The sequence below is a fragment of the Erpetoichthys calabaricus genome, chromosome 6, assembly GCF_900747795.2.
Source record: "Erpetoichthys calabaricus chromosome 6, fErpCal1.3, whole genome shotgun sequence".
NCBI classification, from domain to species: domain Eukaryota; kingdom Metazoa; phylum Chordata; class Cladistia; order Polypteriformes; family Polypteridae; genus Erpetoichthys; species Erpetoichthys calabaricus.
The window spans coordinates 129,824,641-129,850,279 of record NC_041399.2 but is presented as its reverse complement, the minus strand read 5'-3'; the positions used below and the strand labels follow the sequence as shown (position 1 = coordinate 129,850,279).

At 41.7% G+C, this 25,639-nt stretch overlaps 1 protein-coding gene across 1 annotated transcript in view; it reads left to right on the top strand.

Moving 5' to 3' along the window:
• Window positions 1-25,639, top strand: part of cntnap2a (contactin associated protein 2a) — a 1,161,044-nt gene that overhangs the window by 596,997 nt on the left and 538,408 nt on the right. The window contains exon 4 of the mRNA XM_028803276.2: window positions 8,866-9,013. Within this exon, the coding sequence (XP_028659109.1) occupies window positions 8,866-9,013 (148 nt within the window). The remainder of the gene's footprint in view (window positions 1-8,865; window positions 9,014-25,639) is intronic.

The following is a 25,639-nucleotide window of genomic DNA, read 5'->3' as shown; positions in this document are numbered from 1 at the left end:
CTCTTAGCTCCTTACAATGCAACATTTTTTGGTATCATTCATCATTAACACTTGGTTGAGATGTATTGCAAGAAAGGACAACAGATCTTGGTTGGAAACAGTTGCTTATCAACTATATGCACTCTAGTCTAAAGAAGAAAAATATCCTTTATTTCTTAAAATATTTTTCCACAGCATTGATAGGAGGTATAGTAGTGAACATATACAAGTTCCCAACCTGGTTACAATTTCTTTGGAGATTGCATGCACCTTCTGTGTCTGCTACATGAACTGAACACTCCTAATTGGCATAGAATGGACGGCAAAGTCTTGATTGGGCACTACTTTATTAAATGGTACATTCATTTACCCACCCTAAGCTTTAAGAACAAAATTAATCTAAAAATATGTCTTTCGGCAGAGCAATGAAATCAGAACATGTAACAATGGGAAGAACATGAAAACTGTACAAAGAAAGAATCTCAAGAGGTAATCTAAGAATGGCTTAAGTTTTGTCAGAACCAGGCTTCAGCACGATCATGGTACTTTGTATTTATGTAGCAATTATTATTGACTTGCATAAGATGAGGAATGAACACTGCATCTTAAAAACACTTTGTAGTACACGATTGTAATACTTTTTGTTTTCTTGTAGAGTAATTTAAAAATAAGTTTGTTAATGTACTCATCAGAGACATACTGTTTATTTGGCATAGGACATATAAAACTGTTTTTGAAATGAATATTCCATACTCTTTAATGGATTCTTTTTTCCTACTAAAAAGCCCACTCCTAGTTGTGAATGGCTATTTTATATTCAGTGGCCGTCATCCAAGTCTGTACATAAATCTTTGCTCTTCAATTTGATTTGTGGTCTTAAGTATGGGTGTCCCTGAGGAACATTAGCCTGTATAGCAGTTGTCCTCCCAGTAATTTTCACAGGAGCCACTTAGACAGGCCAGAATGAAATATTGAGCCATGCTGCACAAATCAACGAAAATGACATTTACCAGACTTGTCAGCTTTTGTTTTGTTCCCACCACAAAATATTTGGCTTACACATGTCTATCAAAATGCAATATAACATGCTAATGTAGCAGCCAACACCAGTTAAAATTGAAATAGGCCTACCTTAATGGTGACATGAGTAGACATATGCATGCATCTCCTTGACAGTCATAATATATTTTTAGTCTGCCGTACTGATTCTTGTTAGTCAGGCCAGATGTTCATTTGTCACTCTGTTCCTATATTTTGTCATTATCATGTTTATTATGGAAAATGTGCATTCATAATTAAGTATACAAACAGAAAATGACACTGCCTCTTGTACACACAGAGTTATATTAGAACATTATGTTTTGTAGAACAGACTGTAGAAGTGTTCAGTAGCTGTTCTGAGTTCATGTTTCAGAATGTCATTCATCTGCAGCTCAACAGTTTCACTTCCCAATTGAGCAGGGCAGAGCTCAGTAATCGTTCAAGGCAAAGAGGACACAGTTTACATTAAACAGACTGTCAAGTTCAGAAATCATTTCCACGAAGTTGCTGTGACTGAAGTGCGTCTTCAGTTCTGAATTATCTGTGGTCATTACTTTCAGTTTTGGAAAGATCCTTTATCAGGCAGGCACAATGTTTTGATGCTGATTTGGAATGCTTGGATCCTGTACAATACATAAGCTGGATGTTCTACACTACTATGTAGTTCAATATTTAGTGTGCTCAGGTGACATGCAAGATTAATCAATAAGGCTAGTCCAGTAATCCACTATGAGTTTTCTAAATCTGACATTTTTCTTTATTTTGTCTTGTAGCAGAAAAAATATGCATATTAGGGAGGAGGCTTAGAAAGTGCCCAAGCACTCTGTTGAAGATTAACCTTGTCATTTCATTTCAAAGTGCACACTACATGTAGTAGCCATGCACAAAGATTGTGTGACATTCAGTGCATAAACCATATAGCAGCCATGTACAAAGATACTGTGACATTCAGTGCATATAAACCATAAACTATTCTTCAGCCAGCCGCTACAAATGTTTATTTGCCCATATAAATGATGAAATACTAGTATGTTATCAATAAGTGGAGAAGAAAACCACAGATGTGAATAATTAACGCTAGAATCCCTGAAGCCTATGAAAAAACTTGTAATCCCGGACCACTTAAATTCCTTCACACTTCTTTAGCTTCTTTTGTTTTGTAAATGTGTCGATCAGCACAAGCACCCTACTATTCCATCCCCCCACTGCCGCAGCTCAACTCGAGCAAAAAGTTTGCCCAGCTCAAGGCATTTTATCTGTATGTGAGGTGCCTGGAATTGTATAGGGTAAATAATATATCATTATTTGGAACACATGCATTTCATATGTGTTTTCCGTGTCTACAACGATCTATGTAAATTTAGGATGAGGGGAAATGCTAGGCAAGGAATGTTGAGCACATACCTAAAACAGAAACTTTTTTCATATTATAGTACTAATGACAAAATTTTGGGCCAAGGAGGTCGGGTGCAGTGTGAGTTGGGTGGTGGCCGAAGGCGGGGGACCTTGGCGGTCCAATCCTCGGCTACAGAAACTGGCTCTTGGGACGTGGAATGTCACCTCTCTGAAGGGGAAGGAGCCTGAGCTAGTGCGCGAAGTTGAGAGGTTCCGGCTAGATATAGTCGGGCTCACCTCGACGCACAGCTTGGACTCTGGAACCAATCTCCTTGAGAGGGGCTGGACTCTCTACCACTCTGGAGTTGCCCCCGGTGAGAGGCGCCGAGCAGGTGTGGGTATACTTATTGCCCCCCAACTTGGAGCCTGTACATTGGGGTTTACCCCGGTGGACGAGAGGGTAGCCTCCCTTCGCCTTCGGGTGGGGGGACGGGTCCCTAACTGTTGTTTGTGCGTATGCACCGAACAGCAGTTCGGAGTACCCACCCTTTTTGGAGTCCCTGGAGGGGGGTGCTAGAGGGCATACCTTCTGGGGACTCCCTCGTTCTGCTGGGAGACTTCAATGCTCACGTGGGCAATGACAGTGAGACCTGGAAGGGCGTGATTGGGAGGAATGGCCCCCCCGATCTGAACCCGAGCGGTGTTTTGTTATTGGACTTCTGTGCTCGTCACGGATTGTCCATAACGAACACCATGTTCAAGCATAGGGGTGTTCATATGTGCACTTGGCACCAGGACACCCTAGGCCTCAGTTCGATGATCGACTTTGTGGTCGTGTCGTCGGACTTGCGGCCACATGTCTTGGACACTCGGGTGAAGAGAGGGGCGGAGCTGTCAACTGGTCACCACCTGGTGGTGAGTTGGCTTCGATGGTGGGGGAGGATGCCGGTCAGGCGTGGTAGGCCCAAACGTGTTGTGAGGGTCTGCTGGGAACGTCTGGCAGAGCCCCCTGTCAGAAGTAGCTTCAACTCCCACCTCCGGCAGAACTTCGACCACATCCCGAGGGAGGTGGGGGACATTGAGTCCGAATGGGCCATGTTCCGTGCCTCTATTGTTGAGGGCAGCTGACCGGAGCTGTGGCCGTAAGGTGGTCGGTGCCTGTCGTGGCGGCAATCCCCGAACCCGCTGGTGGACACCGGCGGTGAAGGATGCCGTCAAGCTGAAGAAGGAGTCCTACGGGACCCTTTTGTCCTGTGGGACCCCGGAGGCAGCTGATAGGTACCGGCAGGCCAAGCGGAATGCGGCTTTGGTGGTTGCTGAGGCAAAAACTCGGGCGTGGGAGGAGTTTGGGGAGGCCATGGAGAATGACTTTCGGACGGCTTCGAGGAGATTCTGGTCCACCATCCGGCGTCTCAGGAAGGGGAAGCAGTGCAGTGTCAACACTGTATATGGTGGGGATGGTGCGCTGCTGACCTCGACTCGGGACGTTGTGGGTCGGTGGGGGGAATACTTCGAAGACCTCCTCAATCCCATTAACATGCCTTCCAATGAGGAAGCAGAGCCTGGGGACTCAGAGGTGGGCTCCCCCATCTCTGGGACTGAGGTCACCGAGGTGGTCAAAAAACTCCTTGGTGGCAGGGCCCCGGGGGTGGATGAGATCTGCCCGGAGTTCCTCAAGGCTCTGGATGTTGTAGGACTGTCTTGGCTGACACGCCTCTGCAACATCGCATGGACATCAGGGACAGTGCCTCTGGATTGGCAGACCGGGGTGGTGGTCCCCCTCTTTAAGAAGGGGGATCGGAGGGTGTGTTCCAACTACAGAGACTTAGAAAAGGCATTCGACCGTGTCCCTTGGGGAATCCTGTGGGGGGTACTCCGAGAGTATGGGGTACCGGCCCCCCTGATAAGGGCTGTTCAGTCCCTGTACGATCAGTGCCAGAGCTTGGTCCGCATTGCCGGCAGTAAGTCGAACCCGTTTCCAGTGAGAGTTGGACTCCGCCAGGGCTGCCCTTTGTCACCGATTCTGTTCATAACTTTTATGGACAGAATTTCTAGGCGCAGCCAGGGTGTTGAGGGGGTCCGGTTTGGTGGGCTCAGGATTGGGTCACTGCTTTTTTGCAGATGATGTTGTCCTGTTTGCTTCATCAGGCCGTGATCGTCAGCTCTCTCTGAATCGGTTCGCAGCCGAGTGTGAAGCGGCTGGGATGAGAATCAGCACCTCCAAATCCGAGACCATGGTCCTCAACCGGAAAAGGGTGGAGTGCCCTCTCAGGGTTGGTAGCGAGATCCTGCCCCAAGTGGAGGAGTTCAAGTATCTCGGGGTCTTGTTCACGAGTGAGGGAAGAATGGAGCGTGAGATCGACAGGCGGATCGGTGCGGCATCCGCAGTAATGCGGGCGTTGCATCGGTCTGTCGTGGTGAAAAAGGAGCTGAGCCGCAAGGCGAAGCTCTCAATTTACCAGTCGATCTATGTTCCTACCCTCACCTATGGTCATGAGCTATGGGTAGTGACCGAAAGAACGAGATCGCGAAGACAAGCGGCTGAAATGAGTTTCCTCCGCAGGGTGTCTGGGCTTTCCCTTAAAGATAGGGTGAGAAGCTCAGTCATCCGGGAGGGGCTCAGAGTAGAGCCGCTGCTCCTCCACATCGAGAGGAGTCAGATGAGGTGGCTCGGGCATCTGATCAGGATGCCTCCTGGACACCTCCCTGGTGAGGTGTTCCAGGCACGTCCAACCGGGAGGAGGCCCCGGGGAAGACCCAGGACACGCTGGAGGGACTATGTCTCTCGACTGGCCTGGGAACGCCTTGGGATTCTCCCGGAAGAGCTAGAAGAAGTGGCCGGGGAGAGGGAAGTCTGGGCATCTCTGCTCAAGCTGCTGCCCCCGCGACCCGACCTCGGATAAGCGGGAGACAATGGATGGATGGATGGATGTATAATGTGTGAAAACTAAAGAACAAATATCAAATAAACACTTTCACAAAAGTTGCACGTATAACAAAACAAGTGCGCTTTTATTCAAGAATATAATCAAAGAAAAAGAAATTGGGTTAGGGTACAATGCTGACACAACCGCTTGGGTGGTGCAGCAGTAAGAACTGCTGACTGATACTCAAGAAGTTAAAAAAATGTTTTAGTTGCCTCACATTTTTATGCAATCATTTTGTTCACCCCACTGAATTAAAGTTGAAAGTCTGCACTTCAACTGCATCTGAGTTGTTTCATTTAAAATTCATTGTGGTAATGTACAGAACCAAAATTAGAAAAATGTTGTCTCTGTACAAATATTTATGGACCTAACTGTAAGAACAATTCAGTTGCACCAGGCGTAAAAGCAAAAGATGGCACCGTTTGGATGCAGCAACAGGTCGGGCATCATCCTGCCAGTGAATCTGACACATGCATGTCCTTCAATGAAACAGCAGGGCATGCCGAGCTCACCAAGGTATCGTGCAACGTTCAACTTGTGATTATGTATTACGATGGTTTTTATATGAAAAACATTTATATGTTACTTATATAAAAGCCACATTGAATGTTGTTTACCTATATTTATTTACTACATACAGCGTAGGAAGCTTCCTGTGTTTGATCAATATGGGCATGCTGACAAAGTACATGTGTAATGTCACTCCTTAATCAGGAAAAGATCCCAGTCGACCCACGAGAGAAAGACTTTCCAAGACTAAGATCATAAAGCTTATGAAACCGTTTCTGGACAAAGGCAGAACCGTAACAACAGTTGTGTAAAGTGCGACAGGAGCTTCCACCTGCAGCTAAAGTCATTCACGTACTGAAGTGGCATTGCACATGTACTTTGTCAACATGTACATATCTTTTTCTTTGGTTACGTTTTTGAATAAAAGCACATGTATTTTGTTAGTACATGTACCTTTTCTGAAAGTGTTTATTTGATATTTGGACTTCAGTCTTGACACATTATACACTGCATGTCAAAATTTTTGTCATTAGTACTATAACATGAAAAAGTTTCTATTTTAGGTATGTGTTCAACATTTCTTGCCTCACATTTCCTGTCATCCTACATTTACAGTACATAGATCGTTGTAGACACAGAATGCACATGAAATGCTTGTCTTCCAAATAACAATGTATTATTTACCCTATACAATTCCAGGCACCTCACACACAGATAAAGAGCCTTGGGCTGGGAGAACTTTTTGCCCGCGTTGAGCTGGCGACGGTGGGGTGATGGGATAGCAGGCAGCTTGCTGCTTGTGCTGATCAACACATTTACAAAACAAAAGATGCTAATGGAGATGTGAGAAGGAATTTAAGGTGGTCCGGGATTATGAGTTTTTTCGTAGGTTTCAGGGATTCTAGTGTTAAACTGGTTCTGGCTTTTTCATTTTTATGATTTCATACAGTGCATAATAAGCCTAGTTACTAGGATGGGAGAACGCACTGAAACTTTGGTAAGCCACTCAATGAAAAATAAGGTCTGTTGTGTATACCAGGAGTCACAGAGTAGTGTTTTTCATATCCCAAAATGTGTCAGAGTGTACGCCCTTTATTATTAGATATGTGTGGCCCTAGAGTATACCATCTAGTCAGAGGTATATTACTTGATATCAGACAGGCACAAGTTTCTTCCCTGCTTTTTGGGACTAAGGCATCTCTAAAATAGACTGAGGGTGTTATCTGCATTGGCAACATGATGCTGGTCAGGAATAGCCTTTGGAGGTCATGAAATCTTTAAGTGGGCAGCTATTTGAAATCTCAGAAAGCAATGTGACCACTGAAGCAGCAACAGTGGCAGGCAAAAGTTAAGGGGTGGTTTACTTGATGTAATTCCTTCTTCCATGGCACATGGAGTCAAAGGAGGAGCTAAAGGCTGTAGTCAGCAGTAAAACAAGACAGGCAAGGTCATAGTCCGACACAGGTAAACTGGCAAATAATACTAACATTAGGCACGTACATAGTCATAATCTAGCTGAAAGTCAAAATCCAAATTAGAAAATAATAGTACTGTATAAAAATCCTGAGATATGTTACAAAATGGAAAACAAAAGCAAATGTCAGACATGTAAAGACTAAAACTGAAGATAAACAAGAGACACCAAGGGATCAAAAAATGCCCTGACTCAGCTCTGGCTGGATGCAAAGAAAAACATGTCTAAGGGTCTCTTACCAGGCTCAAGCATGTTTTTTGTTTATTTAATCCTTATGTTTTTGTTCAAATATTATTTTTCATTATATGCTATTCATTTTGTTTAGTCATTGTTGTATCTTTTAACTTTGTATTATATAGATATTTTAGCTAGTAATTTTACATGTGATCTGTCCTGTCTCCTTTATGCAGAGCCTAAGGAGGCAGGGCCACCTAATTATGCAGCTGGGGTATTGGCCCAATCTTGTATTTATTGAGAAGCAGCACTTCTTACAGCACCTTCATCATTTTTTTCAAGATTTGTTTGTCTTTTATGGTCCTTTTTTGGAGTCTGTTAATAAATCTGTTTCTCATTTGTCCTAGGAACTAAGGATTATTTAGGTTTAAGCACATCTGAGACGTTTTTGTCATGTCCAGGAAGTCTTGCAAGGCAATGGCTACTCTTAAGTAATAATAATCAATTTTTATTTATGTACAGTATATACTAGGAGGCTTGCCCCTGCTCGCGTTGCTCGCCAACCCCCTTTGCCTGCGCTACGCCCCAGCCACTTTGCATCTCTGCTGCTCATGTTGTGAAGAGGGGGTTGAACGCACCCCAAGAAGACGTGGTTGCTCCTCTGAAACCCCCTCTTAAATGGTGATACAATGGAAAACAAACATAGTTTTTTTTTTACCTCCTCTTTGCTCGATCAGCTGCTGGCTTGCTGCTGCCGGCTCTTTGAACATTTAAAAGCCTGTACAGCAGCTGTCTTTGTCATCTACTCTTTATTTTTTATTTCTGGCCTTGGCCGTGGTTAAATCTGTTGGCTAAAAATTGCTCGTCTTGCAGGATGTGAGTTCTTGATATTTTTTAGTTTATAATTTAAAAACGGAATTAGAATCTGATAATCTAACAACATCACATTAAAGTTCAATAAACTCTGAAAAGAATGATACCAAACATATATATGTAGGTTTTAAAATAAGCCCGATTTAAAGCGTGACAAAAAAATGTCACATAAAAAGTCACATAAAATTGTTGCACTTTTAGGCTTAGGATTTTATATATATAGAGTAGATATAATGTGTGTGTGTGTGATATAGTATCTGCCAAACAATACAAAGAGTACACGACACGTTTTGCCCTTATTGGGGCTCTTTAGAAGCATTATATTTAAACAGTGTAAGTAATGCATTGGTAAAAGAAGATTAAGTGATAAAATATTTTTAAGATGTTTATAACAAATGAAGATTGTGAATAAGTAAAATGTAACAGCATTCTTTTTTCATATTTAGCATATGTGGTGTTACTAGTATCTAAAAGGTTTGAATGTCATGGTGATGCTTGGTAATGCTCTAAATGTAACAGATCAGTTTATTTTATATTTTGATTATTTTCTAGGCTTTTGCAGGCAACACCAATACTGAAAGCGTGGTCCGCTATGACTTGCAACATTCAGTGGTTGCACGTTACCTTCGCTTTGTACCTCTAGACTGGAATGGAGAAGGACAGATTGGACTCAGGATTGAAGTATATGGTTGTCCTTATTGTAAGTATTCAAAATGAATTATTTTGTTTCATTATAATAAAATGTATTCATGTATTGTAAGTTAAATTGGAAAATCCTACTTCTGGAGATATTCAGTGGCTGACAGCTCATTTTGTAAAAGAAACAAAATATTGTGACTAAAATGATTAAAGCAGCATGCCATCTAATTAGTCTTTATAGACTTTATATGTTGTAATTTGGTTTTGTCAAAAATCATTACCAGTTAATACAGAATGTTTACATTTTCTAGAAATATAAGGGAATTATTTGTAGGATTATAACCCCTTTATTCCACATATGTTTTCTTTTAGAAATATTTTAAATGATAGCTACTTAATGATGAAAACATTCTCACGTGAATATGGCTCCAAGATAGTTAGTTACCTGTTGACTACCGTTTTGTTTGCACTTCATTGTACTGGCTACTGATCAAGAAAAAAGATAAAGAGCTTAAATTTCAAAAAAGCAAGAGAGAGTAGAAATTATCCAAGAAAGCTTTGAAATCAAACAACTTTTCCATGCACCATTAGCAGCAAAAGCATCATTCCTACCTTTAAAGTAATGAGAATGTTAAAGGGGGTGTGCAGAGGTCAAGGTGTGGTGAGATATTTGACAAAACAACAAAGATGGACATCACATTGCCTTGTGACTCTGGCATTTCTGTTGCCTTTTGTAGAGTACGAATATTAGTTAAATCTAGTTGATGGACTTGGTTGCACAGACATAATTTTGGTCCCCAGAAAGGTGTTGTTAAATATGCAGTAAAAAAAATTATACAATCTCTTCAGCATTTGTTAATTTGTGCATTTTTATTTCTTAAAAATAGGAAATGTCAAGATGTGATTAACATTCCACAGCAACAAGATTATACAAGTAACAATACAAATAACCTTCTTTCCCAGTCATTTCCAGAACTGAAATAAACTGGGTTATTCCTTTATTTTTATAATGATCATTATTAGATACAAAAACTTTAGACATTATTATAGAGAAAAATTCAATTCACAAGAAAATTTTTAAATTCATGTTTATTGTCCCAAGAGGTAAACTTGGTTTGTTAGCAGGTTTTAAGGAGCGACCACAACATATCATTAAAATACATCAACAAAGAACTCAGCTCTCATACATATACTTTGTACTGATATATGGAAGATAAGAAATGCATATAGTACAGGTAGTTAATTAAATATGGCAAAGACAGTTCTTCATAATAACTAACTGGTCTGGCACTTAGATTTAAGTACAAAGTGTCATCTAATTAATGTAAATTCAACAGAGTATAACTGCAGTCTACAATAGTTATGATGTCACTCATGCCATGCTCATTGTACATTATGTTATACACATATCCATTGCCAGATGTTTGTTGCATGTACTGATAAAATGCATTGCATTTTTAATTCCAACAGTTGACATATGCATCCAGCAATATAACCTAATAAAGCACATTTTAAACAAAAAATGATAGGAAAATCAAAAAGAATGCTAGAGGAAGTATTAATTCCTTTGGAGCCTATTGAGTGTCAGGCAGAGGGAAGCAGTTTATGGCATGACCATAAAAGGGTTTCAAACTTGGGTTTTGTGAGGCCAGTCTGCCCTCTTTACCTATTTATGAAATTTAATATTTATTTACATTATTTTTTCCTTTCTTGATGCCCTGTTCTCATTTTGCTAAATTAATAAAGGCACATCACAAAAATGTTCAATGCACTCAAATGAGATTATTAATCCATCTATCATTCCTACATTTTTCTATTTGAACTCTCTTTATTAAGTTATAGTGTCAGTTTGCCTATTGCCACAGTTATACAGCATTTGATATAGGTTTCTCAACTGCAGTGTGAATGTTTGTAGTATGCTGGAATGAAAAATGCAGTACATTGTGTTACTATATGTATTACAAAATACATCCCAATAAATAGAGCGTATCTAGGGGACAGAAATAAATCAGCTCATATGATATGCATAATATGTTTGCTTCTCTTAAAATGAAACATAGTGAATAATGTATATCCAAAGTGGATCATAAACGTGCTGTACTGCTGACCAATAGGCAGTTCAGAATAGTTTTAGGATCAGCAGACAGCATATAGTCAAAATAACAAGCCTATTTTTTATTGTGTCATTCATTTCAATATTAAAATGTCTCTTAAAATTCAAAGGTGCTGCTCTATGGAAACCATAAATGACGTAGTATATACAACATACATAACATTCTCAAGCTCTTTAATTTGGTTCAATGTTGTTAAGGCCAGAGTCTTTCCCAGTAGTAATGAATGCAAAGAAGAAATTAACCTCTGACTGTGCTCTAGTCTATGTAAGAACTAAATGGTGGAAACATTCAAATGTATCCTACATTAGAATTTCCAATTAACCTAACATTCATATATGTAGAATGTGGGAGGAAAGACTGGATTATGTGGAGTAAAACCCTACAGATACAGAGAAAGGGAACTTAAAAGTTACTTGGACACTGTATGATACAAACTCAGGATCCTACTGTATATCTAAGAGGCAGTAGCACCAACCACTATACTACCTTAATGGGAAAAAACAACAATATAAAACCAAAAAAAGCTTTGAAATTTAGCTCCATGTTGAAAATTAAAAAGAATTGTATAATTGCAATTACTAATAAGATATTGAAATTCACATTTTTTTGTTTTCCTTACAGTGAACAGCGGAACAAGATCAATAACAAGTTTAACTAACACAAAGCTAGTTTTGTTTTGTGCTTCTGTTCAGTTGGCTCATTTGCTCAGTTTGTGTCTAATTGCCCATTTATAGCGGTATGATGGCAATTACTGTCTCGCCCTCTTTCAATTAACAACATGCTGCTACACATTCTTCTCAAATTAAAGTGACAGAGCACAGGAAAAAGTACAACTTCATGTAAATATTTATTGAAAAATTGCAATTGTTAACCTATTAATTAAGCTAATTATTGCCTTTGCCTGTAAATGTTTTTCAAGAAAAAGCCTGAAAATCAATCCCTCTGTGCACGTAATCAAAGGTAAGCATTAGTCTAGTCATATCTGAAGCAGAATTGTATCTTTAATTTATTAGCAGATATACCATTTGGACAGTGCTTGGCCATATGGAAGAAAAAAGTTATGCTGCCATTTTTCAGTTTCAGCAGTACCTTGCACTGTTCCATGTACCACATGTATGCAGTTTAGGTTTAGGTTTAGGTTTCTTTATTTAGTCATGTTCACACAAGAAAACATTCTCAGTTGCATCTAATAACAGGTAACAGACAGAATGAAATAAAACAGACAAATAGAAATAAGAAAGGTTAAGGTAAGGCAGTTAAATAAAACATATTTACACCAAAAAAAAAAAAAAAAAGGTAACAGGATATATATCAAAACCTTAAACATTATCTCCGATATTTCTTATTGAAAAGTCGTATGGCACTAGGAAGAAAGGAGTTTCTGGAGCGATTTGTGTGGGTTTTAAAAGCAAAGCAGTTACTTGTACTTTATATCACCTACCTCAATCTAATGTACAAGTGACCACTGGCTTAAATCTCTAGCGTTCTCAATTACATAAATAATACAGAAGAGCTGATACTTGTTAATTGTTATGTGCTCAACGTTTTCTTTTTTTTTATCTTTAATTGAATATATTAAGAACATGTAACATTCCATACAATCAAATCAAAACTTAACACAACTAAATTCAAATCAACCCCACCCATGAGAAAGAGAGGAAGGCCAACAGCCAGAGTAAAACAATTGATAGTATTAAAGAGAGAAAGGAGTCGTTTCCCCCCAAAATAAATGCTTATAGGTCCTGCCAGGTTTTTAAAAAGTTTTGAACAGATCCTCTAAGTGAGAATTAGATTTTTTCCAATTTCAAATAGTACATAACATCAGTTACCCACTAACTTAAAAGAGGTGGGTTAGAATTCTTCCAGTTGAGCAAGATAAGTCTACCTGCTAATAATGAAGTAAAGGCAATTACAGTTTGTTTGTCCTTCTCCACTTTAAGCCCATCTGGGAGTACACCAAACACAGCTGTTAGTGGATTAGGAGGGATTGTGACACCGAGGCTGTCTGATAGTCACTTAAAAATTTTTGTCCAGATAGATGTTAATTTGGTACACGCCCAAAACATTTCGCCCAGTGAAGCTGGAGCTCGATTGCAATGTTCACATGGTTGGATCTTGCCCTGGAAAATTTTGGACAATTTTAAGCGAGACAGATGTACTCAATAAAAGATTTTGAGTTGAATAATTTAATATTTTGCACATACAGTGTATGGAGCTAGAGTGAATTCTGTGCATAGCTGCTGTGAAAGCCACACCGACCACAGACAGACAGACACCTTCTTAAATCCACCACACACGATTTATTAAACCATTTACAAAGTCCATAAAAAGTCCCGCACAGCACACAGTGCTTCCAGCACCAATTGCCCTTCTCTCTAGCCTCACAATGGTCCTCATAGGGCCTCCTTCTCCCACTCTCCGAAGCTTTGTCTTCTGCCACCCGACACCAGCTCTCCGACTATTGGAAGGTGGCCCCTTTTATCCTTCCCTGGACATGCTCCAGGTGCCCCTTGATGAACTTCCGCCAGTACTTCCTGCAGCTTAATTTGACTCAACATTGGAAACCTCACCCAGCTCGGACATGGAGAGGATTGATAGACTGATAGCTCTTTCTCAGTTCTGTGGGTAGTGGTGCATGGTCCTTCTTAGTCGGCGGAGCTATTTGTGTGGTTAATTCTGATAAAGAATGATGCTTCCTCCTGCTAAATAGTTATGCAAACCCTAGAATGGTCTGCGTCCATATTCTTAGAGGGACAAGTGGCTTTCAGCCAAGTGAGATTGAGCCCTTAAATGTCCGGGGCTGCACTCGTACTACACTGAATGGATCAACGTGTGTCTACCTGGTGCCAAGAGGCATGGGTAAGGCCATTGAACCCCATTTGTGATGGGGACCGGGGCTTGCAATTGTTCCCCACGAATGAGGAATTCCTAGTAAGTGTGGGTCATAAGTTCGCATTGATTAAGTTCCTGCCCTTTGTACATACGTGGAAGTCGGAACCCGCTAAGGAGTGTGTAACAACTCAACTGCTGAATCAACCAGCCCTGAAAATGGATGCGTCGAGCCACATACCCGGCCATCAGCAGCACTGGTGGCCACAAGGGCTAAGCTGCGACGAGTAGGAGGGCCACAGCGGTGTGCACCAAAGCCTAGGGTGAAGTCCCGGGTGCAGATCTTGATGATAGTAGCAAATATTCAAACAACCACTTTGAAGGCCACAGTGGAGCAGGGTTCCATGTGAACAGTAGGTGAACATGGGTTAGTTGGTCCTAAGGGATGGGCGAGCACCTTACCAAATCGTGTGGTGATGCCCTCTGTTTGCCCCTGGGTCCATCGAAAGGGAGTCGTGTTCAGATCCCTGAATCTGGAGTGGTGGAGAAGGATGCAGCAGGGAAACCGACAGGAGCCCCAGGAGAATTCTCTTTCCTCACTGAAGGGCTGGGCCGCCCTGGAATGGGTTCATCCCTAGAGAGGAGCCTGCACCTTGGACAGCGTCACCTTTCTGGCAGCGTCCGGAGAGCTCTCACCGGCCCTTGAAAATCCAGAGGAGAGGGTGTAAAATCTCAAGCTGGGCCGTACCCATATCCACAGCTGAGCCCTTACCATGGATTGCCCTAACTATGTTGCAGTTTGGCATGCCTCCGACACCCTACCCCTCTCCCCATTGGGAGGGGGAGCTGGGTCCATTGTGTGGCCTTGGGCGGGGGCTGGGGGCCAGCATGAGGCCTCAGCTGACACCTAGCAGTTGGCATAGAACTGGTGCGGACCAGGGGAATCCAACTATTTAATTTAAACAAAGCATTACGAGAGCCGGAGAATGGTGTTGGCGCAATGTGATTTCTGTCCAGTACTTCCCAGTGTTCCCTTCCCCTTCCCCACATGCCACCTACATGCCCAGAAGACGGCCCAGGGACTTTGCACATGTGACTGACCTGGCGAGTACATGACCAGCTGTCGTTTGCCTCTGGCCCAGGGCTGTGAAGACCCTGAACTCTGATTTAAAGGTGGTGGTAGGGCTTAATAGTCAAAAAGGCAGAGGGTCATGAAACTTAAAAGAGGCAGGAATGGTATGGGGCCCAGTGGAGTAGCAGAGGTCAAGTCCCCACAGGGTCACGCAGGCTCAGAGGCAGAAGGTCATGTAGGATGCAAGGCAGATGTTAACCTACTTTTGCCTACCTGTCCCGGCTACTTGACCCTCTTCCTCTGTGTTCACATTACCCCTCTGTAGGGTAGGCAAAAGTAGGTTTACAGTTGTTTGTATGGAAAAAGACATGCAGGTTATGAGTATTCCAGCAAACTCACAACTGTAAACCCACGTTTGGGCACCCCTATATATACAGTATATATATACAGTGAGGAACATAAGTATTTGAACACCCTGCGATTTTGCAAGTTCTCCCACTTAGAAATCATGGAGGGGTCTGAAATTCACATTGTAGGAGCATTCCCACTGTGAGAGACAGAATGTAAAAAAAAAAATCAGGAAATCTCATTGTATGATTTGTACAGAATTTATTTGTATTGCACTGTTGCACATAAGTATTTGAACACCTGAGAAAATCAGTGTTAATATTTGGTACAGAAGCCTTTGTTTGCAATTACAGAGGTCAAACGTTTCCCGTAGTTCTTGACCAGGTTTGCACACACTGCAACAGGGATTTTGACCCATTCCTCCACACAGATCTCCTCTAGATCTGTCAGGTTCCGGGGCTGGCGCTGAGCAACACGGAGTTTCAGCTCCCTCCAAAGATTTTCGATTGGATTTAGGTCTAGGCCACTCCAGAACCTTGATATGTTTCTTACGGAGCCACTCCTTGGTTATCCTGGCTGTGTGCTTCGGGTCATTGTCATGTTGGAAGACCCAGCCACGACCCATCTTCAGTGCTCTGACTGAGGGAAGGAGGTTGTTGCTCAAAATCTCACAATACATGGCCCCCATTCATCGTCTCCTTAATACAGTGCAGTCGTCCTGTCCCCTTCGCAGAAAAGCTCCCCCAAAGCATGATGTTTCCACCCCCATGCTTCACAGTAGGGATGGTGTTCTTGGGATGCAACTCCTCCTTCTTTTTCCTCCAAACACGGCGAGTGAAGTTTAGACCAAAAAGTTCTATTTTGGTCTCATCTGACCACATGACTTTCTCCCATGCCTCCTCTGGATCATCCAGATGGTCATTGGCAAACTTCAGACTGGCCTGGACATGTGATGACTTGAGCAGGGGAACCTTCCGTGCAATGCGTGATTTGAAACCATGACGGCATAGTGTTCTACCGACAGTGACCTTTGAAACTGTGGTCCCAGCTCTCTTCATGTCATTGACCAGCTCCTCCTGTGTAGTTCTGGGCTGATTCCTCACCTTTCTTATCATCTGTGATACCCCACAAGGTGAGATCTTGCATGGAGCCCCAGTCCGAGGGAGACTGACAGTCGTCTTTAGCCTCTTCCATTTTCTGACAATTGCTCCACCAGTTGATCTATTTTCACCAAGCTGCCCCGTAGCCCTTTCCAGCCTTATGGAGGTCCACAATTTTGTCTCTGGTGTCTTTTGACAGCTCTGTGGTCTTGCCCATGGTAGTAGTTGGAGTCTGACTGACTGTGGAGTGGACAGGTGTCTTTAAAAAGCTCAGAGAGGTGCTACTAATTAAGATTACTAAGTGGAGTAGAGGTGGACTTCTTAAAGGCAGAGTAACAGGTCTTTGAGAGCCAAAATTCTTGCTGATTGCCAGGTGTTCAAATACTTATGTGCATCAGTGCAATACAAATAAATTCTGTACAAATCATACATCCGTCCATCCATCCATCCATTCATCCATTCTCTTCCGCTTATCTGAGATCGGGTCGTGGGGCCAGCAGCTTGAGCAGAGATGCCCAGACTTTCCCTGGCCACTTCTACTAGCTCCTCCAGGGAAATTCTGAGGCGTTCCCAGGCCAGCCGAGAGACATAGTCCCTCCAGCATGTACTGAGTCTTCCCCGGGGCCTCCTCTTGGTTAGACGTGCCCGGAACACCTCACCAGGGAGGCGTCCAGGAGGCATTCTGATCAGATGCCCGAGCCACCTCATCTGACTCCTCTTGATGCAGAAGAGCAGTGGCTCTACTCTGAGCTCCTCCTGGATGACCGAGCTTCTCACCCTATCTTTAAGGGAAAGCCAAGATACCCTGCAGAGGAAACTCATTTCAGCCACTTCGTGATCTTGTACTTTTGGTCACTACCCATAGCTCATGACCGTAGGTGAGGGTAGGAATGTAGATCGACTGGTAAATTGAGAGCTTTGCCTTTTCAGCTCAGCTCCTTTTTCACCACGACAGACCGATGCAGAGCCTGCATCACTGCGGATGCCGCACTGATCCGCCTGTCGATCTCCCGCTCTATTCTTCCCTCACTTGTGAACGAGATGCGGAGATACTTGAACTCCTCCACTTGGGGCAGGATCTCGCTCCCAATCCTGAGAGGGCACTCCACCCTTTTCTGGCTGAGAACCATGGTCTCGGATTTGGAGGTGCTGATTCCCATCCCAGCCGCTTCACACTCAGCTGTGAACCGATCCAGAGAGAGCTGAAGATCACGGCCTGACAAAGCAAACAGGACAACATCATCTGCAAAAAGCAGTGACCCAATCCTGAGCCCACCAAACCGAACCTCCTCAACGCCATGGCTGTGCCTAGAAATACTGTCCATAAAAGTTATAAACAGAATCAGTGACAAAGGGCAGCCCTGGCGGAGTCCAACTCTCACCGGAAATGTGTTTGACTTTCTGCCGGCAATGCGAACCAAGCTCTGACACCGGTTGTACAGGGACCGAACAGCCCTTATCAGGGGGTCCGATACCCCATACTCCCGGAGCACCCCCCCCACAGGATTCCCCAAGGGACATGGTCAAACGCCCTTTCCAAGTCCACAAAACACATGTAGACTGGTTGGGCAAACTCCCATGCACCCTCCAGGACTCTGCCAAGGGTGTAGAGCTGGTCCACTTGTAGCAGTGCTAGTATTAGTTTAAACTGCATCTCCCAGCAGTACCTGCAGGGGCAGTTGGGGTCGAAGGTGGTCAGAGGGGTTTAAAAGGAGGGCAGGTGTCTCATTGAACACAGCAGTGCACGAGGTTACAGGTGAAACCCCTGCATTGTTAGCTTTGGGCAGACAGACCCACCCAAACCAGACACATCAATACATGATCACTTATATACTTTACAACAAATCATACAACGGGTGAAGGAGAGGATGATGAGGTCCCAGTCCAGACAGTCTCAATCGTACAACCGGAGACATAAGCTTGTATAATTCTCGGTTGGGGAGAAAGTCTGGATCAGGACTCATCCCCTCTCCAAAGCCTCAGATAAGTTCATGGCTAAACTGGCTCCGAAGGGGTTCAGCCCAGCAACTGTTGTCCAAAAGAAGGGTCTGGTGACCTATGCAGTAGAGTGGGGATTGCTGGGGACTAAGAATGTAGACTTGGTAAACATCTCAAACCTCCAGCCTTGGTTCAGCCGTACACCACGGCCTGGGGGTGGAGATTGTAGCATTGCTACTGTTAATTAAAACTGCATCTCCCAGCAGTCCCTGCAGGGGCTGTCGGGGTTGAAGGTGGCCAGAGGGGTTTAAAAGGAGGGCAGGTGTCCAAAAGAAAAAAGGTGTTTTTTTTGTTGTTGTATTTTGTGTTACGTTTACCTGTCGGACTGCCCCCTGTTGATTGAGTCGTATTTAGTTTTTGTGTCCTGAATTGTGTCGTTGTTGGGGTCTGGATCATCTTCTGTCTACCTGTGTGCTGTGATCTAATTGTGGATTCATTGGCTTCCCCGCAAGAAAAGGAGCGCTCCTGAACCATTCATTCGTCTTCACCCTTACAGGGTCTACTGGTAGGACTGTTTTTTCATTCCCTTTCAGTGTGCAGATCTCTGGACTCACTATCATCATCTTTCATTGCATCCGGTGTTGTTTCCATGGACTTTGCTGTGTGGAGTTGTTTGTGTTTATATGTTTAATGTAATATCGCTGTAGGGGTACAGGGGTGGTATAATTGTTTTCATTTATATTATTTAATTTCATTATATTCTTAATTGTTGTTAGTCCCAGTGTGCTTTATTTTGTCTCTGGTTTTGAGTGTGTGCGGGACAGGCCAAGGCTGGGTGCGTCCCTGGGATCTCCTCTACAAAAATAAATAAATCACCGTCATATTGACGGTGTGAATCTTAGTGGCACCGGACCGCTACACACTGTTCCACGACTAGGACGAAAACCACAGTTCCTCCTGAATCCGAGGTTTGACTATCTGACGGACCCTCCTCTCCAGGACCCCTGAGTAGACTTTTCCAGGGAGGCTGAGGAGTGTGATCCCTCTGTAGTTGGAACAAACCCTCCGGTCCACCTTTTTAAAGAGGGGGACCACCACCCCGGTCTGCCAATCCAGAGGCACTGTCCTCAATGTCCATGCGATGTTGCAGAGGCGTGTCAACCAAGACAGTCCTACAACATCCAGAGCCCTGAGGAACTCTGGGCATATTTCATCCTCCCCTGGGGCCCTGCCACCAAGGAGTTTTTTGACCACCTCGGTGACCTCAGTCCCAGAGATTGGAGAGCCCACCTCCAAGTCCCCAGGCTCTGCTTCCTCATTGGAAGACATGTTAGTGGGATTGAGGAGGTACTCCCCCCACCGACCCACAACGTCTCGAGTCGAGGTCAGCAGCACACCATCCCCACCATATACAGTGTTGACACTGCACTGTTTCCCCCTCCTGAAACGCCGGATGGTGGACCAGAATCTCCTTGAAGCCGTCTGGAAGTTGTTCTACATGGCCTCCCCAAACTCCTCCCACGCCCGAGTTTTTGCCTCAGCAACCACCGAAGCCGCATTCCTCTTGGCCTGCCAGTACCTGTTAGCCGCCTCTGGAGTCCCACAGGACAAAAGAGTCCTGTAGTACTCTTTCTTCAGCTTGACGGCATCCCTCACCGCCAGTGTCCACCAACAGGTTCGGGGATTACCGCCACTACAGGCACCGACCATCTTGCGGCTACAGCTCTGGTCAGCTGCCTCAACAATAGAGGCATGGAACATAGCCCATTCAGACTCAATGCCCCCCACCTCCCTCGGGATGTGGTCGAAGTTCTGCCGGAGGTGGGAGTTGAAGCTGCTTCTGACAGGGGACTCTGCCAAATGTTCCCAGCAGACCCTCACAATACGTTTGGGCCTACCAGGCCTGACCGGCATCCTCCCCCACCAACGAAGCCAACTCTGTACTCTGTACTCTGTAAAAATAAAGGCATCCCAAAAGTTTGATTTACTTTGTAATACTACAGAATGTGTCTCTTTTCCCAAAAGAGAAATCTCAGCAAATGGACAAATTTCGTAAGTTTTGGCTCTAAAACCAAAACTGAACTTCGAACAGTCTTTACTTTTAGTTGAATAGTATAGTAAGGAAATGAATGGCACATGAATCAAAGGCAATAATGAACTATATTTGCACAGCAAGTCCTGGAAATGTTGAATCAACATAAAATAGGTTTACTGATTATATGCCTGACTGGAAAAATCATATTAATTATTGAATGGAAAAAAGTAAAGAAAAAATCGAATGACATCAGTATCTAGAAGCAATTATTCCATAGCTGAGTGATAAATTTATTGTGCTGTGGCAAAGAAGCAGATGATGTGCTGGCAAAAATATCATTGAAAGAGTAGATTATTTATTCTTCAACATGAAAGATTTAAGATAATTTGCCAGTTATCAAATGGGCAATTACTTTTTCATTCAATGCCATATAATGTTGGCTGACTTTGTTCAGTCATATGCTCTTTATGTAATTCAGGAAATTTAGACACTTTTTCATTGCGCTGCATTTTAGGTTTGTGCAGACTACAGCACTGACACCACTAGCCGAAGGCAGTAAAAACCCTGTATAGGGAGCTAGCCTATCATATTGCAGACTTATACCCACACCCCTACTACCTCACAGAGTACCAATTTGGAATCATGAATTATATATATATATATAATTATATATATATGCACATCTTTACAATTTGTGAGAAGAAAAATCAGTGGTCAAGCCATGTAGACACAGAAAGAACAAGCAGACTCAATACAGATAACAAATGAAGAATTCACAACTCTGTTTATATAACAGGTTTATTATTAAAAACAATTTATTGCATATAGTACTCAAAACAAAGTGCACATAGAAAGTATACTGTAGCTAACCATCCTTTTCATTTTTTTTATTATTAATTTTTATTGTTTTCAGTACAAAGACCTACTGTATACAGTAATAAATTGACTTAATTTCCTGTTTTCTTTTCTTTCCTTTTGTTTGAGTAACTGTTTTCCTAACTATAGATTTATTACTACTTGATTGTCCATTCAAACGAAAGTAACTAAACATCTTTGTTTTGAACTGTTATTAACCCACTGTTGTTGCTTGCACAACATCACACATACATTAAAATAACTAAAGTGAATTTGTTTGTTCATAATTTGGTTTTCTGGCCATTCTAAAAAAAGTATTACGTGTTTCAATATTAGATTTAATATTAAACTGAGATGACTAAAAAAGTACACAGTACTCTCAATAGGGTCATTCTATGTCAAATCAACCAATGGCCCATGCACTTTAGAGTCTAAAAATTCTGGAAAAATTAGCAGGTGTACCCATGTTGGTCAGGAGACACCCTGTAATTTTTTTTGATGTAAGATCAATACTTTCCAAGATACAGCCTGTTTACTGAGGTGGGGATGTCAATTTTACCCTGCCTAATTTTTTTCACCAAATTTCATAAGTCCATTGCTCAAGACTCAGACTTTGCACGCTGGTATATTAATTGGTATAGTATGTGACAAAATGAAAACATTTGGTCCAGATGACCCTGCATGGACAAAGCAGCCCCTTGAAATTGACCAAAATTTAATTATGTTTTTGACTTAGCCATGTTTAGGCCTCATAAATGCATATTTGTAACCAACACAGACTTGATTTTTTTCCTAAGTTAGATAAGTATATAGGCTTTCTGAAAAAGCATTTAACAGTAAAGTAACTGTATCAGGGTTTGAATAGCACCCTCAAATCCAAAAAATTATTTTGTATTTCATTTCCAGAACACCCTAATGGCATGTGGGAGTGTGCAGATTATTTTAAAATATTTTTCATTTATTTTACATTGTCCCTTATTACTCAAAACACAAACTTTACTTTTCTTATGCAAACTTTCATGTTTATTTTCCATGCTAAACATAGGCTGAATGTGCCATGTTTCAATAATGGTAGTCATTAAGTATTCCAGTCAGTAACTTATCAAAAATGTCAAACTTATTTTCATATCAAATGACGATGTCCTAACTCATGTTGCTGAACAAAGAATGTGATTCTCCATGGCCAAAAGAGTTCCTGGTACTCAAGAATACCACTGTTACATCCATATATAGGATGACAAACTCGTCAGCTGGGTGTCTGGTGAAGACAGTCAATTGACTGTTCGATTACTCACCACTGAAGCAGCAGCTGAGAATCTGCCTTCTCACCATCACACTCTTGATGGATCAGATGTGTCCCTAACATTAGACCATTGTCCTATTGGAGGCCTTGTTGGATGCATGTTTGATGGAAAATGATGGATTGGTGTTATTCGTGACAAGAGTGAAGTGGAATCAGACATCCTGATATGTTTCATGCATCCAAAGTATCCTGCACAGTCTTTTCATTGCCCACCTAGAGATGATATTTATTGGGTGCCATTACAGTGTCATTGCAATGCTTAGTGCACTTACAATGTGGGAGGCAGTACCATTTTGATCACAAAGACAAAGATTCCCTACACCATGCACTTTGATTGAAACAGTAATGAAATGGGTCACATTCCTGCTGCTGCAATACCAAGATGTTAACATTTTATTATAACTAATGATAAATCAGCTATTGTTCATGTGTTTCGCTTAATGTGCCTTTGGCAATTTGTTTTTCCCATTATTCCTATACCCAAGTTAGTGATGAAGAATTTGATGATTATCATTACTGACAAATGGTGAATTTAACTGGTGTTCAGAATGGATAATAAAATTGAAAGATTCTGAGAAAGAAGGGACCATGTAGGATACAGGAAAAATAATTTAATTTAATACATTGTTTTCTGTGCTAACATGAGTGAGGTGTTTTGTGTGGTTTATCTTGATAGCCAGTTTGTTTTTATTTGCCAGCACAAAGAACGTTATCGGTACAACATGCTAAAATGATGATGTAGATTTGTGTGGTACATTATAAATATGTCTGATATTGAGCAGTCTTAGAAGCTCAAGTTTTGTTACTATTACTTTAATATAGCGCAACACACTTCATGAAGGTGGGAATTATAGATTGTTGAATATTTTAGAGCATGTTCAGTGTAATGCTAAGTGAAAAGCCAAATTTGAATTAATTAACATAGCCTAAGTTGAAACTAAACTGTTGTTTCACAGTACACAAACACAAAATGGCATCTAAAAAACACACATTTTTGTATGTCTTTAAAAATACTTGAAAATAATGAACTGTTCCAAAAATTGTGTTTGTTAATTTCTGTAATATGAAATATGGTCCCATTTTTGTTTGCGATTAGAGCTACAGGTTCACCACCACATTTCAGTGTCCTGTTGTGTAGCCTATGTCAACAATTGGTGATATCCTATTATTTCCTTAAATCCATTGTTTAAAGTGAACCAGTAAGAGTGCAATATAGCTGAGACACAAGACCTCCATTAGAGTATTACCAAATTTTGGGCTAGAACTAGCTGAATTCTAGTTAAGTCCTGGTCTTGAAAAGAACTCAATTTTCTTTCCTCGTCTCATGCTTGCTATCATTTGCACTTGGTCTCAGCCCTCCTTAGATCTTAGATCCTTGGATCTCAACTAGTTGTGGTCTTGAATTTGTTGTGGACTCAACAAAAGTGGTCTTGACCACAGCATTGTATACTGTCATCTGTAAAGTTAACATGCTTGTTAGTTAAATTCTTATCCAAACCTGTTAAATACAGTATTTATTTTTTGAATAAGAGGTCCCAGCATTGAATCTTGTGGGACCTGAGGTTCAACTTCATGATTATACATTCAAATCCCCTTACAACCATCACCATCAGCAGCATTCATCACCACTAGTTTAATGGCCATTGTCCAGTCTCTGCAGTCCTAGGTATCTTTTGGGACAAGACCTATTTTTCTGATGTCAACCTCTATCACCACATTATCTTGGGCCTCAACCACTCCACCTTTTTCACAGTGTACCTCTTCACCCAATCTTCTTTCGACTTTTGCTTCACATGTCTAAACTCATTCTTTCAGGCCCTTTTGGGTTTAGGTTTGGACTTTGACAAGGGTAATCCAAAACTTGTAATTCACTTTTTTTTCAAACATTCTGATTTTTAATTCCTTATGTATATTTGATCATTACTCCAACTCTTCTCCATCAGCTCGCAGATAGATAACTGGACATTCTCAATTAAAATTTTCTAATGCTGAGCAGAATTTATGGTTCCTTCAATTATGGCAAGTAATCCAGATCATGAGGCAGCAGCACACTACACACTACATCATCACACTACCACCACCATGCTTGACTGCTATGATGTTATTACTGTGTATTGCTGTGTTTGTTTTATGCAACACCTAATGGTTCCACTTTATGTCTGATCCATCCCTAAAACATTCTTCTTAAGGGTTTGAGGATTTTCCATTTGCTTTCCTGGCAAATGAGAGATTTAGTGGCGATTTCCAAATTGAAGGTTATTTTTGTTCTGTGTCTTTCTGATTGTGGATTTGTGAATACTGATCATTTCTGGTTCAAGTGAATGCTGTTATATGGATTTTTTTAGGATCTTAGTTTTGGTTATTTTTACTCGTAGTAATTTTGTCTGTCCATCCGTTCCTGCCTATTGTTTTTAGTGTTTTCTTTATTAAGACTATGTTGTCTCTCACTGTAGTTCATTGGCATCACAGAACCTAAGAAATGGCTCTTTCAAGTCTACCCTTTCAAGGCTGATAGTTAACAATAATTTCTTGTCATGATCTCTTCAGAAATATCTTTCTAGGCTCTTTCTAGGCTGATCGATTTCAATATCTTCTGTCTTGATCTCTTCAGAAGTACCTTTTGTTTATTTTATTACATGCATGTTGAATCTTTCTGCTGGAAACTTAACTCTGAATATAGGTAAGTGAGGTTTATATTGAGAAGGGGTGGCTTTAGCCAAGTCTGGTCATGTTATTCAGAGGATTCTAACAATGTCTTTAATTGGGTTGAATTTTCACATTGTGACATTTGCTTTTTTAAAACCTTACTTAGATACAATGAATATTTTTAAATGTGTTATTTCTTCACTCAGTTGCCCTTTATCAAATATTTGATTTTGTTTGAAGAATTGAAAATTTTCAGTGTCAAAAATGTATAATAATAAAGGGAATCTGGAAGGGGAATACTTTTTTATGCCACTGTCATAGAAAATGACAAAACACACCTACAGATTTGCAAAAGCAATAAAATATGTATTTACCGTATCTAAGACCTATGATGCAATTACAGTCATGCTGTTGAAATGTATCATTTTAATGCTGCATCAGCCACAA